The sequence below is a fragment of the Giraffa tippelskirchi genome, chromosome 3 (genome assembly GCF_054371585.1).
Source record: "Giraffa tippelskirchi isolate mGirTip1 chromosome 3, T2T-mGirTip1v1.2.pri, whole genome shotgun sequence".
Classification (NCBI taxonomy): Eukaryota; Metazoa; Chordata; class Mammalia; order Artiodactyla; family Giraffidae; genus Giraffa; species Giraffa tippelskirchi.
In genome coordinates, this window is record NC_137277.1 from 175,887,136 (window position 1) to 175,906,089 (window position 18,954).

Consider the following 18,954-nt stretch of genomic DNA (forward strand, 5'->3'; position numbering starts at 1 on the left):
TACTGCTGCATCTAAAGGGCTCCAGCTTCCAGCCAGGAGCTGAAGGGGGCTGGAAACTCCCTTCACAGCAGGAGGGCCTCTCCCAGGGACTTCTCTCACACTAGAGTTTTCTCCTGTGATCCCACTGACTCCAGAGCCTGTGGCCAATGCAGTAGTCCCAAAGACCCGTGAGTCTGAGATGGGACCCGGCTGCTAAGAGGCTGGCCAGCGGTCCAAGCCTCAGACTGTTTTGCAGTGTTTGATGATGCTGCCCCTTCCGGTCCTTCCCAGATGTGCCCAGTCCCCAGGGGCCTGACCTCTAGCCCTGTGGGCTGACCTCCATCAGGACTATCCCGGACCCTCAGCTGGGCCATATTTGCCTGAACCCGAAGGATGGACGGGGTTCATATCATTTTTCCTGGACAGCTTCTCAGGCCCTCCTGAGAGCAGAGGCTGCACACACTCAAGGTGGGGTGGGGGTGCCTTAACTCTATTTACCAGAAACTTCTGAGCCTGGACCAGATGCTGGCACACTGTAGCTACTCCGACATCCCTGTCTACTTCAGCGTCTCCCCTAGGGTCTTGGCAGGCCCTGCTGGGACCGGGCACAGAGGAGGAGAAGGCCACTCCCCTGTCGCACCGGGAGGGAGGAGGAGGTCACAGAGCTGGATGGGGGCAGTCTCCATGTCCCCCCTCCCCTCCCTCCTGCTGGAGAGCTCCACCTCAAGCCTCAGGGGCGGGCAGGGAGGCTGGGAGGGAGCCAGGTCTGCCCAGAGAGCCCTCGGAAGTCCAGACTCTTCCCTGTGAGGAAAGGAATCAACTGGAACGTGGCCAGCAAAGCAGCAGCCCTTACCCTAAACACACAGAGGGGTTTTACAGAGTCAAGGTCAGGGGGCAGCCAGGCCTCAGGAGGGAGGGGAACCAGACCCTCGGGCCCCCAGACTCCAGGGAGAGTACTCTCACAGGGCTCTGCTCATTGTCCTCCCTGCTGTCTGGCCAGGTCATCACTGCTCGCGGGGCCCCTGTCACAGGCCCAACCATGGGAAGACCTGGCTTCCAGTCCCAGCCCCACACAGAGGTGGTGGCAGAGCAGAGAGGACAGAAGCCAAGAGCGGAAGGTCCTCTTCCAGCTCTGTCCCAGGCAGGCCGGCTCCACCCGACTTCCCAGTGACCAGAGCCCCAGAGGAGGGGAGGAGAAGGGAGCCAGGGAAGTCTGTCTTGGTTCAAGCTGATTTGAGACGGGTTTCTGTCTCTGGATGTGAAGGAGCCCTTTGCTTCCCTGCTGCGACTTTGTCAGGAGTTGAGGAGGGAGGAGAAGGGACAGGGCCGGACCAGAGAGCCTTGGTGATGGCCTCGGCTGGGCTGCTACGACCCCCGCCCCTTTCCTCCCCGCCAACCCCGCACCCCCAGGGTCTGTGCCAGTCTTCCTTCTCAAGGTCACGGCTGGGGGCGGTCCTGGGAGGAAAACACTAATGCCTGGGCCACGGGTGGGGAGCTGCCTCCGCTCCTGAGCGCGGGTGCTTCCTGGGAACCTCTCTGCCCGGCTGGCACAGCCGGGGTCCAGGTTCCTGGAAATGACTGCGTGGGGAGGAGGCAGGGTGCGCCTGGGGCCGGGCCGCAGCCGAATTGCCGGCGGGGCGGCATCCGGCTCAGGACCAAGGGCTGCTGTCTTAAGCTCTCCCCAGGACCCGCGCTGACTCCATCCTTCCCAGGCCCAAGGTCACTGCAGTGACCATCCTCCAGCGCCAAGACGGGGGTCACTGGGTGAAAACGCCGTGGACCCCTTGCTCGCTGCTTCTTGGGGCGGAGTGGCTGCGGGGGTGACCACGGCTCCACCTGGTCCCCGCGCGGGGCGGGGTGCGGGGGTTTGGAGGGGGTGGGGCGATGTCTGCGAGGCTTCCAGGGCGGGGCGGGCTGCGGCCTGGTTGCTCCGCTAATAGATTTATCCCCGCGGCGCAGTCGCAGATCTGGCCTTGCAGGGCCCAGCTCTCCGTGCTGTGGCCCGGGGGTGGGGGAGGAGTGGGGTGGGGAGAGGTGGGGGGGGGGCTCCCTCCCGAGCCCGCCCGCAGGGACCCACACTTGGAGTGACCACTCGTCGCCATCGCCTAGATTGCTGGGCGCCAACCCCAGGGTTTCTGATTTGGCAAATCTGGTGGGACCTGAGAGTGTGCATTTCCAACAAGCTCCCAGATGCTGCTGTGGCAGCTGCTCTGGGGACCCCGAGCCTCCCAAATTCTTTCCTTGGGGGCCATAGATTCACTTTTGGCTTCAAATGTCTATTAGCAGTAAAAGGGTTCACCCAAGAGCAGAACGGGGAGTTCTTCCTCTTACCCCTGACCTCAGGCTCATCTGAGCTCAGGGGACATTCATTACAGGTGGGGGGAAGGGTAAAAAGGGAGATTTACTGTTAACTACCTGCAACATCTATCATCATGAATTATTATTATTTTTTTTAATATTTATTTATCTGTTTGGCTATGCTGGGTCTTAGTTGCGGCATGCAGGAGCTTTAGTTGTGACATGCAAACTGTTAGTTGCATCAGGTGGGATCTAATAGTTCCTTGACCAGGGATCAAACCCAGGCCCCCTGCATTGTGAACGTGGAGTCTTAGCCACTGGACTAGCAGGAAAGTCCCTGTTTTGTTTGTTTGTTTTTTACTGTTAAAATTAATTAACTGTTTATTTAGGAGCTGGGTTGTCACTTTGTCTCATACACACCCTTCAAGTCCACATATAGGTTTCACCGTGAAAGCGATAATCATAATGTAAAGTTGGTTTGGAGCAAGTGAGCTGGTGTTTAGGCTGAGACAATAATGAGGTCAGGAAATGCTTAGTGACAGGGTCGGCCACCTAACTAACAAGGTTCCCTGTGAGCCACGTCTTGCTGGTCCTCACAATGTGTCCACCTGCAACCCAAATGCAGTCACTGTAGCATCTACTCTCAAGTTCAAACCAATATACCGCCTTCTGTGCTCACATCACATGCCTTACAAAGAGTGTTTCTAAACTTGCTTAGAAATTAGTTTCATTCCTCACTAAAAATCATGTCTGTACCTAGGAACACCCTTGCTGAGAATGGCCTGAGGATTTCTTGCGGGAGCTGACTTGCTTTGCAATGATCTTGGATCCAGGTCTGCCCTATGGGAAGGCCATTTGAAGGCCTGGATCTTTATACCAACCTCATCTAGGCCACATAACTATTGAGGTGGTGGGTGCTTCCCTAGTGGCTCAGTGGTAAAGAATCTGTCTGCCAACGCAGGAGATACAGGTTCGATCCCTGATCTGGGAACATCCCACATGTTGCGAAGCAACTAAGCCCGTGCGCCACAACTATTGAACCTGTGCTCTAGAACCTGGGCGCTGCAGACACTGAGCCCACATGTCGCAACTACTGAAGCCGGCAACCTGGAGCTTTTACTTCGCAACAATAAAAGCCACTGCAATGAGAAGCCCTTGCATGGCAACTAGAGAGTAGGCCCTGCTTGCTGCCAACTATAGAAAAGCCCATGCAGCAAAGAAGACACAGCACAGCTAAATAAATAAATAAAATTAATTTTTAAAAGATCATTAAAAAATAGTGAAGTGTCTCAATTAAAACAAAAAACCTATTGGGGGCTGTAATGTGACTCATATCCCTGGGTCAGGGCGAGGAAGGACAGCACTCGAGGCCAAGGTGGATGCTCTGGTCTCCCTCATTTCCCTACTTCCCTGCTTTCCTGCCTATGGACAGCTCTCCTGGGGGGATGTACATTCCCACCCGGTGTGCTCTCCTTCCAAGAAACCAAGCAGCACTTGGGAGACACCAAGACCCATTTCTTCTATTTCTACGTGGACTCTGAGCCAAGAAGACAGGTGGCTCTGAAGTGTGTGGGCTCTGGCTGCTCGCCATTCAAAAGCCAATAAACAGGCCAGGTTGGTGGAAAGGAAAGTTTGCTTTAATATAGGGCGGACATCTGTCCAAAGGCAGACTTCCCCACCCCCAACAGGCAGGAGCTTTTATAGACATAGAGGAACAGCATAGTCATCTCTAACAGTCATCTTCAAATTGGTCAACAGTGGTCTGACCAGTGTCATCTTGGGTGTTTTAGGTACAGTTAGTCTTCAGTTTCAGGGTCCATTTGTTCCCATTTCTTTGGGGCCAATTCTCAGAACTGTAGCAGCTCCTGTCCTGGGTACAGTCTGGTCATCATGTAGTTAACTTCTCCACCTGGTGTTCTGGTATCTATAAGACAGCTCCCAGGATATGGCTCAGAATTTATCTATAGCCCTTGAGGAAGAACTAAAGGTCCTTGATTATGCTTATGACTACATCATTATTATTTGGTCTCCTTTGACCAGTTTCCTTTGCTTTCACATGTTCTCATTTCTCTGATTAAACTTATTCTTTGACTGAAGTTTTCCACAGACAAAAGGCAGGCAGAGGACATGGCGGGGGAAGGGGGCAGGCAAGGACCATAGGGTCCTGCTGTTCCATGGGAGCTTCAGAGCCACCTGTCTTCTTGGCTCAGAGTTCATGTAGTATAGTTCTTCATATATTCTTGCATGAGTGCAAAGTTGCTTCAGTTGTGTTCAACTCTTTATGACCTTATGGATCGTAGCCTGCCAGGCTCCTCTGTCCATGGGATTCTCCAGGCAAGAATACTGGAGTGGGTTGCCATGCCCTCTTCCACGGGATCTTCCAGACCTAGGGACTGAACCTGAATCTCTTACATCTCCTGCATGGGTAGGCAGGTTCTTTTCCACTAATTCCCACCTTTTAATCTCTTCTGCTTCTGTTAGGCCCTTGCTGTTTCTGTCCTTTATTGTGCCCATCTTTGCATGAAATGTTCCCTTGGTATCTCCAATTTTCTTGGAGATCTCTATCCTTCCCATTCTGTTGTTTTCCTCTATTTCCCTGCAAGGAAAGATAAGAAAGCCTTCTTAACAGAACAATGCAGGGAAATAGGGTCATCATATTTAGCAAATGAAAATACAAGACAATATAATGTCCTGTAGGCACAATTAAATAAGACAATATTGGGGGTATGCTTATACTAAAAACTCACCAGAAATTAAAGCTTAATTGGTTGTCCTGTATTTTGTCTGGCAACCCCAGTATGGAGTAAGCTGATAATAAATATTAACTTTCATCATGAATGGAAAGATTTATTTTCAATTCATGTTACCAGGAAGGGTGTGTCTTCCTGCTAAATACAACCTTTACTTTGAAAAGGATCTCAGACCTCAAGAGAGCACTGGCAAGCCTGGGTCCTGGGGAGATGACCACAGACCATCTCAGGGCTTCTTCAAAGGCAAGCTCATTTACCTTCTCCAAGCCTTTTACCCTGTCTCTGGCCTGGGTGGTCTCCACCTTCTTGGGGATGTACACACGTGAGATCTGGCCCACAGTGCCTGGGGGGGAGGGATTTTCTCCATCTCCAGCCACCTCCCCAGCATCCAGCCCAGAGTTGGGAGACTCACAGGTGCTTCTTCAGTGCTGGTGAACTTCAGTTCAAACCCACCACGTGCAAGGAGAGGGAAGATTTGCGATCCTGTTTTATTTTTACAAACCCACATTTCACGTGTGGGAAAAAGGTTTCTCTAAGTTCCTGGAAACTGCTGCAGTAGGGTGGAATTCCAGTGCCTGGAGCTTTAAGGCAGATCTTGGGCTACATTTTTGGTTCTAAGGCAGCTCCAAATTCACTGCAGATGGTGACTGCAGTCATGAAATTAAAAGAACTTTGTTCCTTGGAAGAAAAGTTATGACCAACCTAGATAGCATATTAAAAAGCATAGACATTACTTTGCCAACAAAGGTCCGTCTAGTCAAAGTTATGGTTTTTCCAGTAGTCATGTATGGATGTGAGAGTTGGACTATAAAGAAAGCTGAGCGCCGAAGAACTGATGCTTTTGTGGTGTTGGAGAACTCTTGAGAGTCCCTTGGACTGCAAGGAGACCTCACCAGTCCATCCTAAAAGAGATCAGTCCTGAATATTCATTGGATATTGATGCTGAAGCTGAAACTCCAATACTTTGGCTACCTGATGCGAAGAACTGACTCATTTGAAGAGGCTGGTGCTGGGAAAGATTGAGGGCAGGAGGAGAAGGGGACGACAGAGGATGAGATGGTTGGATGGCATCACCGACTCAATGGACATGAGTTTGAGTAAACTCCGGGAGTTGGCGATGGACAGGGAGGCCTGGCGTGCTGCAGGCCATGGGGTCGCAAAGAGTCGGACACGACAGAGCAACTGAACTGAACTGAACTGAAGGCGGCTCCTCCGGAATGGGAATAACGACGCCTATCTATTTCCACGCACACCGCACTGCAACCTCTTGCCAGTTTATTTTCCAGCCTGATTGGGCTTATCCGCAGAGCCAGGCACAATATTTGTGGAAATGAACCAATGGGAAGTTGTGGAAAGGAGGACGGGTTACTTGGCTCTGCAGCGCGACATCCGCAGCCGTCACCGTTCCGCTAGTCCCAACTTCATTTCCGACGCCTGTAAGCTTCGGAGGGTAGCGTCCCAGCCTCCGCCTTTCCTCCCAGGATGCTCCGCACAGGTCGCGCCCCGTGATTGGCTGCTCTGCTCCACGTGGTGCCAGGCTGGCGGTGGTGGTTGCCGGGGCGACGGCTGGAGACGTGGAGGCCGGGCCAGGTAGGCGCGTGCGTCCGCGACTGAGGAGCAGGTAAGTGCGTCCTCCCCGTCCCGACATGGCCGGGCGATCTCAGAGTCCGCCGTCCCCGGGCGGGGAGGAGTAGTGATGGGCCTGAGGGCCTCGGCTCTGCTGAGCCCCCTTCCCAGAGGAAGACCCCGATGCGCCAACTCAGCAGCCGCCTCCGGATGCCCCGACTTTTCGCTTACTGTCTTGGACTTTTTCTCTGGTGCGGGCTTGAGGCGGCTGCCTAGACATCCCGAGGGCAGGCCAGCTGCTTGCCCCAAGTAGTCCCCGATCTTTGCTCCAGTGAGCCGGACAAAGGGGGCCCCAGGTTGTCCAGTTGGGTAGTGGCGACACGAGAGGGTGGCCTGGGGCTTTTAGATCCATCCCTTCCGTTATCCATCAGCTAACCCCTCTCCCCAGGCACCTAGGTTAAGTCCAGATTTGTTCCAATCTAAGCAAAAACAGGATGCTTGCTATGCACACTCCTCCAGACAAATCCCATAGTCTTATCCTTATTCACCTAGCTCCTCGGCCCTAAATCCTTATCATATAGAAATTCAGAAGCTGCCACTGCAACCCTCAAAAGTGACTGAAGAAGTTTTCTCTAGTTTTTGCATAAAGTAAAGCTGTGGTTCTCAAACTTGGAACGTGCAAGAAAGTCATTGGGAGAGACTGTTTAAAGCAATTTCTGGACATTATGTTCAGTAAGATCAGATTGATGCTAGGAATTTTCATTTGCATAAGCATCCCAAGGGATTCTGATTCAGGTGGTCCAAACTTTGGAGTAATACTGTGTAGTGGTTAATATCAGTGTGGATTTAAATTTCCACTTTGTCACCTACTAGTTGAGTTCTAGGAAACACCTCAACCTCCCTGGGTCTCAGTTGCCTCATCTGTAAAAGGAGTATATAAATCATATTCATCGTTAAGGTTTATTGTGAAGATTAAATGTGAAGCATTTTGCACATTGCCTGGCATATGATGAGTCCTCAGTAAGTGAGCCTATTATGATATAAAGGTGTACAGAAAATTCTGTACTTTTTAAGAATGTCAGACTAGTAGAATACCCATCGATGGCTCACGTTAACTGAGAGATGATCATGACAGAATCTTATTCAGATGATGGTCATGAAGAACTTCTCTGACAAAGTGATGTTTATTAAGCACGAGGGTCAGCCAGGTGAAGAAAGAGAAGGAAAGAGTGTTGCAGTCAGAGATATGTTCAAAGGCCCTGAGGTAGGAAGAAGCTTGATTCCCCCCTTCTAAACAACCTCACAAATTCACCGGTTCTGGGGATTAGGACTCAGGCAACTTTGGGGGCCATTATTCTGCCCACTACAGCTACCTTTTTTAAAAAAATTATTATTTATTTATGTATTTTTGGTTCTGCTGGGTCTTCATTGCTGCGCAGGCTTTTGTCTGGTCGAGGCAAGCAGGGGCTACTCTTTGTTGTGGTGCTCAGGCTTCTCAATATGGCATCTTTTCTTGTTGCACAGGCTCTGGGCACGTGGGCCTCAGCAGTTGCAGCACTCAGGCTTAGTAGTTGCAGGTTCTGGGGTCCAGGGTGCATGGGCTTCAGCAGTTGTGGCTCGTGGGCTTAGTTGTTCCGCAGGGCATGTGGAATCTTTCCAGACCAGAGATGGAACCCGTGTCCCCTGTATTGGCAGGTGGGTTCTTATCCATTGTACCACCAGGGAAGTCCCCTACAGCTCTCTTTTGTTAATTCACAGATGATTGAAATTCACAGATGATTGATGAAATGAAAGCCTTTGTTTTTATGTTTTTGCCTTGCAGAGATTTTTGCTGTGAGAGTTAACAGTATCCGTTCAATATGGTAGACATTCTGACTCATGAATCAGAATTACTTGGACTAGTGAAAGAGGTATGTTTCACAAAACACAGGTCACAGAGAAAGAGATCTTGAAAACTTGTGAAGCTTGTATTTTACAATGCAACAAATTCTATAATGCCTTGTAATGTTTATATCATTATATTACAGTTATCTGTTTTCCATTTTATAATTTTCAGTGCGTTCATAATCAGCTGAATCTTAAAGTTGCTTTTTAGATTTCCTTTAAAGAAAATTATAAAAGCAACACATGCTCGTAAAAGATTCAAACAGTATAGAAGTGTAAACAGTGAATTCTCCTGCTCTGTTCCTGTAGTGACTACTATTAATGGTTTAGTATATTATGTTTCCAGACTTTTTCCTTTGAGTATTCAAAATATATTCACATGACTCTAGTTTATTTTACAAAATGTAATGATACCATGCACATTGTTCTGTAGCTTGCGTTTTTTAAAAATTTATTTATTTTTAATTGACTGATAATTGCTTTACAATATTGGTTTGATTTCTGTCATGCATCAACGTGAATTAACCATAGGTGTCCCCTTCCTCTTGAATTTCCCTCCCTGTAGCTTGCCTTTTATTTGCCAATAGTCATACAGTATAAACATCTTCCTGTGATCTGCCTCATATACTTCTGAATGCTGTAGAGTATTTCACTGAGTGGCAGCGTCATCGTCTAGTTAACTTGTTGCCTACTGATAGACATTTATGTGCCCTACACTGAAAGTTTTTGGAGGATAGGCCTAAGCCTTATGCTTTTTGGTATTCTCTACAGCTTTTAGCCTGCTTCCCAGGTGACTCTGCAGTTAAGAATCTGCTTGCCAAGCAGGAGATGAGGGTCCGATCCCTGGGTTGGGAAGATCCCCTTGAAAAGGAAATGACAACCCACTCCAGTATTATTGCCTGGAAATCCCATGGACAGAGGAGCTTGGCAGGCTACAGTCCATGCATGAAGTAACAAAGAATCAGACACCGCTTTGCGACTAAACAACAATAGCTACTTTTATCAGGGGTCTGGCATAGAGTTGATGCTAAAGAAATGGTTGCTGCCGTTTTGGTGTGTGACTGAAGTGTCCATTAGACATTTAGTCACAAATGAGAGACATGGCCGTGGAGCAGGAATGAGACATCGACCCTAAGGATGCAGCTTTGAAATTTGCTGTGATCATGAATAAATTTTCAAAGGCGTCACAGCAGAGGGTGGTGGACAGGGCCTGGAGAAATAGCCACAGTTAGAGGAGGTGGAAACAGAAAGGTGTGACTGACACAAACTGGGGAGACGGGCAGAGAAGTGGAGAGCGGCAGTAGAAATAGTCTGTGTCACTAACATAAAGCAGTGTGTGTGCGTGCGTGTGCACTCAGTGCTGTCTGACTCTTTGCCACCCATGGGCTGTAGCCTGCCAGGCTCTTCTGTCCTTGACATTTAAAGACGAAGGGTGATCCTTAGTGCCCTACTTGAAGATCACAGATGGTGTGGTCCAGGTTTAATGACTTACCTTTCTTCTTAGGGACAGGCATTATTTCTAATCCCTGTTTCAGGTAACAAATTCCCAGTGACCTCCTAGACCCAAAGCCATCAAGCCTTCTGCCAATCACTTTTGCTTTTTTCAGGCTGCTGCACATATTATTTTCTTTTTTCTTTTTTTTTATTTTGTTTTCTGTTAATAATTATAATGAATCATACAACTCGCATTTTCCTTCTAAAAACACACTTAATTTATGTAAATGAACATTTTCTCCTCTGATCACAAGATGGCGTAATAGAAGGACGTATGCTCATCTTCTCCTGTGAGAAACTAACCGCTGAACAGCCATCAACAGGAGAATGTTGGATCCCACCAAAAAAAGATACCCAACGTCCAAAGGAGAAGCCCTAACATGATGGTAGGAGGGGCGAAATCACATTTAGAATCAAACCCCATACCCGCCAGAGCCACTTGAAGGGCTCAAACAAAACAAAACCTTTTTACAGTCAGCAGAAACAAGACCGGGGGCTGACTGTGGCTCAGATCATGAACTCCTTATTGCAAAATTCAGACTTAAACTGAAAAAAGTAGGGAAAATCACTAGACCATTCAGGTATGACCTAAATCCAATCCCTTATGATTATACAGTAGACATAACAAATAGATTCAAGGGATTAGATCTAATAGACAGAGTGCTTGAAGAACTATGGATGGAGGTTCATGACATTGTACAGGAGGCGGTAATCAAAACCATCCCCAAGAAGAAGAAATGCAAAAAAGCAAAATGTTGTCTGAGGAGGCTTTACAAATAGCTGAGAAAAGAAGAGAAGTGAAAGGCAAAGGAGAAAAGGAAAGATATACCCATCTGAATGCAGAGTTCTAAAGAATAGCAAGGAGAGATAAGAAAGCCTTCCCTAAGTGATCAGTGCAAAGAAACAGAGGAAAACAATAGAATGGGAAAGACCAGAGATCTCTTTAAGAAAATTAAAGATACAAAGGGAGCATTTCATGCAAAGATGGGCACCATAAAGGACAGAAATTGTAGGGACCTAACAGAAGCAGAAGATATTAAGAAGAGGTGGCAAGAATACACAGAAGAACTGTACAAAAAAGATCTTCATGACTCAGATAACCATGATGATGTGATCACTCACCTAGAGCCAGACATCCTGGAATGTGAAGTCAAGTGGGCCTTAGGAAGCATCACTACAAACAGAGCTAGTGGAAGTGATGGAATTCCAGTTGCGCTATTCCACATCCTAAAAGGTGACGCTGTGAAAGTGCTGCACTCAATATGCCAGCAAATTTGGAAAACTCAGCAGTGGCCACAGGACTGGAAAAGGTCAGTTTTCATTCCAATCCCAAAGAAAGGCAATGCCAAAGAATGCTCAAACTACTGCACAATTGGACTCATCTCACATGCTAGCAAGTAATGCTCAAAATCCTTCAAGCTAGTCTTCAACAGTACGTGAACCATGAACTTCCAGATGTTGAAGCTGGATTTAGAAAAGGCAGAGGAACCAGAGATCAAATTGCCAACATCCATTGGATCATAGAAAAAACAAGAGAATTCCAGAACATTTACTTCTGCTTCATTGACTACGCTAAAGCCTTTGATTGTGTGGATCACCACAAACTGGAAAATTCTTCCAAGAGATGGGAATACCAGACCACCTGACCTGCCTCTTGAGAAATCTGTATGTACTTCAAGAAGCAACAGTTAGAACCGGACATGGAACAATAGACGGGTTCCAAATTGGGAAAGGAGTACGTCAAGGCTGTATATTGTCACCCTGCTTATTTAACTTATATGCAGAGTACATCATGGGAAATGCTGGGCTGGATGAAGCACAAGCTGGAATCAAGATTGCCGGGAGAAATATCAATAAGCTCAGATACACCACCTTTATGGCAGAAAGCAAAGACAAACTGAAGAGCCTCTTGATGAAAGTGAAAGAGGAGAGTGAAAAAGCTGGTTTAAAACTCAACAGTCAAAAGACTAAGATCATGGCATCCAGTCCTATCACTTCATGGCAAATAAATGGGGAAACAATGGAAACAGTGAGAGACTTCATTTTCTTGGGCTCCAAAATCCCTGCAGATGGTGCCTACAGCCATGAAATTAAAAGACTCTTGCTCCTTGGAAGAAAAACTATGTCAAACCTAGACAGCATATTAAAAAGCAGAAACATTACTTTACCAACAAAGGTCTGGCTAATCAAAGCTATGGTTTTTCCTGTAGTCATGTATGGATGTGAGAGTTGGACCATAAAGAAAGCTGAGCACCAAAGAATTGATCCTTCTGAACTGTGTTGTTGGAGAATACTTTTGAGAGTCCCTTAGACTGCAAGATCAAACCAGTCAATCTTAAGGAAATCAGTCCTGAATATTCATTGGAGGGACTGATGCTGAAGCTGGAGCTCCAATACTTTGGCCACCTGACGTGAAGAACTGACTCATTGGTAACGACCCTGATGCTGGGAAAATTGAAGGCAGGAGGAGGAGGGGATGACAGAGGATGAAGTGGTTGGACGGCATCACCGACTCGATGGACATGAGTTTGAGCAACCTTTGGGAGTTGGTGATGAACAGGGAGGCCTGGCGTGCTGCAGTCCATGGGGTTGCAAAGAGTCGGACATGACTGAGTGACTGAACTGAACTGAAATGAACATTTTCTATAATACTGTCTTTCTAGGCCTTTAGTAGGTATATCAATAAGTAAATTCCTGATCCCAAATTACTTCTCCAAAGATGACAGTTAATTAATACCATTATATATTTGTGATAATATTGAGCTGATACAATTACATCAAAGACAGTCACTTTGTTGATGATAGAACAGAGAAATGTATGCTCATTTATGCTCTTTTTTTTTATAGTATTTAGATTTTGCTGAATTTGAAGACACCTTGAAAACATTTTCGAAAGAATGCAAAATAAAAGGAAAACCATTATCTAAATCTACATGTGGCTCTTTAAGGGACTCCAAATCATTGAAATTCCAGGTAACGTTTTACTTTTTTGATTTTCGTACGTAATCAAGATGCTCCCAACTTCTAAAATATGCCACCATTAGAGAATGTTGGAATCGTTTCTGGGGACCTGGGCCCAGTGACTGTTAGACTGTGCCGATGTTTATGGATAAACAAGTGATATGATCTTCAAATCTCTGGAGAGATTTCGCATCCTTCCTTGACTGACCTAGGAAATGAATGGCAACACAAGGTTTTTCCATATATATTTCTTGGTAGGAAGAAGAAGAAACCACGCAATGCTTAGAAACAGAGACAAATGTGATCCCCACCCTGAGGAGGTTTAGGTTATTAATTCTAAGTACTGGGGACACTATGGTGAACAAAATAAAACAAAATATCGGCCCTCAGGGTGCTTGTCATCTATCTGGGGAGGTCGAAGGGGGCAAGAGCCATATACAGGGTAGCACCCTCTCAAAGGAAGGCCTTGGCATCTGGGAGTCCCTGGCGGTAAGCTGCAGAGGGCAGATATCACATGGTCCTCAACTCTCAGGATCAGAAAAGACCTTGAAAGTCCTCATTTCAAGGACTTCCCTGGTGGTCCAGTGGTTAAGACTCTGTGCTCCCGATACAAGGGGCACGGGTTCGACCCTTGGTCAGGGAACTAGGATTCCACATGTACAGCCAAAACCAAAACGTTCTCATTTCAGTCATTTGATTCTGCGTCCTGTTCAAAACGTTCTAGGTAAGGGATTGGTTCACCTCAAGTAGGACCTGTGACAAGAGAACATACCATTTCTTGAGGCAGCTTGTTTCAGCTTTGCCTGATAATATTTTTATTTTTTGGAATTAACAAATTTTATTCTCTTATAACTCTCTTGTTCATTTTCCTAAACACTACATGGAGTGAGGCTAAGTCAGTATTAAACAAATCAGAATTTCTAAAGGTAACCCATAAAACATGATTTGATTATTTTAATAAATTTGTTTCAGTATATATACTTCCAAGGAAAATCGGAGACTTGGTTTGAGAGTCCCACCGAGTTGCTGGAGGTCAGGCCACAGCCTGACTCCCCCATGACCTGGCACTGGGTACCACTGAGCGGGGACACTGTTGAAGTGGCCCGGGGAGCTGGAGTGGGGCTGTGCCTCTGCCCAGCCCCACTCCGGGCCTTGAGCACCTGGGTGCTGAGCCTCCACCACTTCAGACAAGACCCGGCAGCGTGAGGCTTCCTCCCAACCCAGGAGCAAACTTCAAAACAGGAAACGGGAATCTGGTCATCATTAGACATGCAAACAGAGGCTATTTAACTTGAAAGGTCTTTATACTTTCTGATTCTGAGAAGCCTGTGTTTTCTGCTCATTCAGTAAACAGCTGTGTCCCACCTTTATAGATTTCCTGAACAAAAATACCTGGAGCGGTGGCTTAGTGATACTTGGCAAATGTCAGTGGCTCTCAATAGACAAAATTTCCTTAATTACAGTTCTGTAAGAACCTGTGTGTATGGGTGATTGTTGTTGCTGTGTAAATTTTCTGATCTTGGTAAGTCTGTCTGCAGTCACACTTTACATTCGAGAAGTTAATATTTTGTGACCCCTATGAGTTATCACATTGGATTGTTCTGTTTGTCGTTGTTGTCACTAAGCTGTGTCTGACTCCATGGACTGCAGCACGCCAAGCTCCTCTGTCCTCCGCTAGCTCCTGGAGTGTGCTCAAATTCATGTCCATTGAGTCGGATTGTTTCATGTGCAGATATTATTTTAAATTCAGGGATCATTTTTTTTTTTAATTTTTCTTGGAGGATAATTCCTTTACAATATTGTGATGGTTTTTGCCATACATCTTATGAGTTGGCAGTAGGCATACGTGTGTTCCCTCCATCCTAAACCCCCCTCCCACCTCTCTCTGCACCCCATCCCTCTAGGTTTTCACAGAACACCAGCTTTGGGTGCCCTACGCAGGGACCATTTCCAGGTTCCCTGGAATATGCTTCATAAATTGGGAGTGTCATGGCACAGCAAAGGTTTGTGGTCCCAGGACTACAAATGCAGAGTCTAGAATAAACTGTAGACGGGCCATGTGACACGTAGCATACTTTGACAAACCATGTTAAGATAACACCTTGACTCCAGGCTTTAAGACACCCTCAAGAGTCTGTACACAGTCCCTGGACCTCGCGGGAGAGTCCTCCCCTGGGTGGTCCACAGGGTTTGCTCAGAGCTCAGCAGACATGATCCTGGGGCAGGGCCAGGCCCCAGCAGCACGTCCGTCCTTCTCACCTTTGTATTAGGAAGTGACAGGAACATGGGATCTTCTGGCCAGGTCCCCCCGAAGAGGCCAGTTTTGAAGAGGTAGAATTTCACTGTGGGGCTTATTTTGGAAACTTCTGAGTTTCTTTCCAGTGTAAGCCAGTCCCTTCCTGAGTGAGGTAATATTCAGAGACCGTCGTTCTCGGTCACATGACACAGAGAACATTTTTGTAGAGTTCACGTCGGAAGACTCCTTATCAGGGAATGTTTCTGACTTAAGCAAAACCAAACACGGCAACCCTGTTCTCTGTAGGTTTCTATCTTACGTTAAAAAGCTTGATTATAAACAAATAGAATATGTTACCTTAAAAAAATTTACAGAAAAAAATGTAAAACTATTAAAAGCGTAAAAGAACAGTGACCCAATAATGGTGGTAAGTAATGGTGGTGAAGTAATGGGGAACTGGAGATTCTACAGAAAATCTGAAAAAAGTCAGAAAACTCTGAAAAACGTTTCTTCAGTTGAGCCCAAAATGGAGGTCTGCGTACTGTGGGCATTTGATACAAAAAGGAAAACATTGCAGGAAGCTCTCTTGATCCTGAAGGCAAGCATGCGTGCTCAGTCGTGTCCCACTCTTTGCGACCCCATGGACTGAAGCCCGCCAGGCTCCTCTGCCCATGGGATTTCCCAGGCAAGAATACTGGAGTGGGTTGCCATTTCCTCCTCCAGGGGATCTTCCCGACCCAGGGATCGAACTGGCATGTCTTGCATCTCCTGCATTGGCAATCAGATTCTTTTACCGCTGAACCACCTTGCCTAAATCCGTAAAGTCACACAGCAAGTGTTGGTGGTGGGTCAGTTATCACTCCTCCTGTGAGACAGGTGATGTGCTGACTGCCACCTCCTTTCTCCGGGATTCTTTGTCTCAACCACCGCATGGTGAGTCAGGCCATGGGCTCTGCTCCACGCTGTCAGGCTGACACAACCCTGAGGTTGGCCTGGAGCCGGGCCTGTGCTCCTCCTTCCGTCTCCAGCCCAGGCGTACTATTTCTGGACCTGGAGGCCCAGGCAGTCACTCTGTGGGGGAGCTGGGCTCTGTGGTCACTTACCACACTGCCCTCTCCACCAGACATGCTTCTGGCAACAGCGGGCCTGTGACGAGGGTCAGTCCCACCTCCCAGGCCTGGGACTGATCGCTCCGCATGGCTGAGCTCTTGGCCACATGCCACGTCTTGGCCGTTGTGGTGTCAGTGACGCTCTGTAGGTATGAGGTCGCTCCGCTGAGGTCTGGCTGCGCTCTGGGTCCGAGCCATTCTCATCAGCCTTAGGCGGTGGGTCACCAAGTCCAAAGGGCGACCTCAGTGTATTCTTGTGCTGGTGGCAGTTTCCTTCCATTTCAGAGACCTTCATCGTTGCATCTGTTCTTCTGTGAAAGCTGCTCAGTCGTGTCCGAGCCTTTGTGACCCCATGGACTATACAGCCCATGGAGTTCTCCAGGCCAGAATACTGGAGTGGGTAGCCTTTCCCTTCTCCAGGGGATCTTCCCAACCCAGGGATCGAACTCAGGTCTCCCACATTGCAGGTGGATTCTTTACCAGCTGAGCCACTGGGGAAGCCCAGGAATACTGGAGTGGGTAGCCTTTCCCTTCTCCAGCAGATCTTTCTGACTCAGGAGTTGAACCAGGGTCTCCTGCATTGCAGGCGGATTCTTTACCCAACTGAGCTACTCGGGAAGCCCTCTGTTCTTCAGTATGCTCAGATTTGATGTTGCCAAGCAGTGGAAAACCAGGGGTCTCCAGCAGATCTTTCTGACTCAGGAGTTGAACCAGGGTCTCCTGCATTGCAGGCGGATTCTTTACCCAACTGAGCTACTCGGGAAGCCCTCTGTTCTTCAGTATGCTCAGATTTGATGTTGCCAAGCAGTGGAAAACCAGGGGCGGTCTGCAGGAATCTCAGCCAAGGCAGTCTGAAGCCCTCTGGATCTCTCTTTTCCTATCCCTCACCTCTGAAAAGGAGACTTGGTTTTTCTCACACTGAAATGATGGAGTATATGGGTGTCTAGGACGAGATGGTTGGATGGCATCACCAACTCAATGGTCCTGAGTTTGAGCAAGCTCTGGGAGATAGTGAAGGCTGGGGAAGCCTGGCGTGCTGCAGTTCACAGGGTCACAGAGAGCCGGACACGAATGAGCGGCTGAACAACAGCAAGGTGTCAGGAGGGTGTGAGAATCAGGGGTGTTGGGGGATGCGGCGTCCCTTGTGACCGACCAGGCTTCACTCTGACATCTTCTCCACAGAGGGATCTCCTTGCTGCATTTGACAGTGGAGACCAGAAGGTGTTCTTCAGGCTGTGGGAGGAGCACATCCCCAGGCCCGTCCGAGATGGTGACTCTCTGGCCCAGAAGCTGGAGTTCTACCTTCACATCCACTTTGCCATCTATCTTCTGAAGCACTCCGCAGGCAGACCTGTAGGTTCACCTTGTGCTGGGGGGTTGGTCCACGGGGTGTGTTAAAGGAGAACGTTAGCCATTACCTTTTGCAAATGAGGATTAAGTTAGTTTTTCGGCCCTTTTATCATATTGCTTCTCAGGAGTAGGCCTCATATATCCTGATGAGTGCTTTTTCTGTCTTATTGCCAAAGTTAATCATTTCTGTAATGAAAGCTATGTCATCGTTTTCTTGACTATCTCAAGATGGGTATGTCTAAGAGAATGCATCTTTAGACCACATTTTCAACCAGAAGATGAATTTAAGCTTAAACAGTGGGAAAATAGTGTGCCTGTTTGTGAAAGTTTGAGTGATGGGTTGAATTGAGCTTCTGCAGTCTTTTCCTGGAGGTGTGAAGGAGAGAGGGGAGCAGACACAGGCTGCTCTGCGGGTGAACCTTGGGGTGTGGAGGGAATGACAGAGGGGGGCCGGCCAGGCTGACATCGGACCATCCAGCTTTGTTTTGTGACTTCTCCATGTACTGGCTACTGCCCCGAGGACCTGTGTTAACTTACTAACATGTCAGTGGCCACAGGAGGGGTCAGAGTGGAGGGAGCAGCTATATATATAGCACATTGTAGTAGCTGTTCTTGGAAGGCTGTTCCTAAAGATGGTTCTCAGGTGGGTGCCATCGGGGGAGATTTTCATTTCCCTTGTATCTGTTTTTACTAATTTTTTCTGTTTTGCTATAAGATTAAAAAAAAAAAATCAATAAATTTTTTAAGTCCAGTGGGCTTCATGGTATAGGTGAAGGGAGATACATTGATGAGAAGAACTGGCCTGTGTATGAGGCTGTGAGGGACCTAACAGGTGAGGCCAGGGAAGACCTTCTCATTGAGACCCAGGGTGAGGTAGGAACCCGGCAGGGGGGACCCGACTTGCCTGGGGTTACACGTGGAAGTAGTGAAGCTGACAAGGTCACTTCCTGGTTAGCTTAATAAAAGAAGGGAATAATGATATGGAAACTGCTGTTTCAAAAAACTGTTCACCCTTAAGTGCTTGCTTTGGCAGCTCATATACTCTCAAAAAAAAAAAATTGGAATGACACAGTGAAGATAAACATGGCCCCTGTGCAAGGATGGCATGCAAATTTGTGAAGAGTTCCATATTTTTGAAAAAAAAAAAAACTATTCACCCTTCAAAACCTCTCCTAAGGAAATCACAGGAATGCAGACAAATATTTTTTCTGCTATCTGTACTATGAAAACAATGTACATATCTAATAATGGGGGATTGATTACATAAATTATGATAAACCCACAAGATGAGGTTTTGTCATGCCATTAAGAAAGATGTTGATGAATT

The 18,954-nt window shown here is 47.5% G+C and overlaps 1 protein-coding gene, 1 long non-coding RNA gene and 1 other non-coding gene across 19 annotated transcripts in view; 2 read left to right on the forward strand and 1 right to left on the reverse strand.

The window, feature by feature from the left end:
• Positions 1 to 3,892: 3,892 nt before the first annotated feature.
• Positions 3,893 to 6,516, reverse strand: LOC145543589 (uncharacterized). The gene is made up of 2 exons (XR_014080887.1): positions 5,440 to 6,516; positions 3,893 to 4,873 (listed from the first exon to the last, which is right to left on the reverse strand). It is a non-coding gene; the product is annotated as an uncharacterized LOC145543589 (long non-coding RNA).
• A 64-nt stretch (positions 6,517 to 6,580) lies between these two features.
• Positions 6,581 to 18,954, forward strand: part of ARMC9 (armadillo repeat containing 9) — a 185,285-nt gene continuing 172,911 nt past the window's right edge. For 8 of the 17 annotated variants that reach the window (XR_014080884.1, XM_081585622.1, XM_081585628.1 and 5 more), the window contains exons 1-4: positions 6,581 to 6,648; positions 8,416 to 8,503; positions 12,819 to 12,944; positions 17,460 to 17,630. Coding sequence is in view for 15 of the 17 variants with exons in the window: in XM_081585622.1 (XP_081441748.1) it covers positions 8,453 to 8,503; positions 12,819 to 12,944; positions 17,460 to 17,630 (348 nt within the window). In the remaining 2 variants the exon portion in view is untranslated. Of the gene's footprint in view, positions 8,289 to 8,415; positions 8,504 to 10,225; positions 10,358 to 12,818; positions 12,945 to 17,459; positions 17,631 to 18,954 lie in introns of all 17 variants that reach the window. The other 9 variants (XM_081585627.1, XM_081585631.1, XM_081585623.1 and 6 more) reach the window with 6 other exon arrangements.
• LOC145543911 (U6 spliceosomal RNA) lies at positions 18,653 to 18,762 on the forward strand. Its single transcript, XR_014081156.1, has one exon. It is a non-coding gene; the product is annotated as a U6 spliceosomal RNA (small nuclear RNA).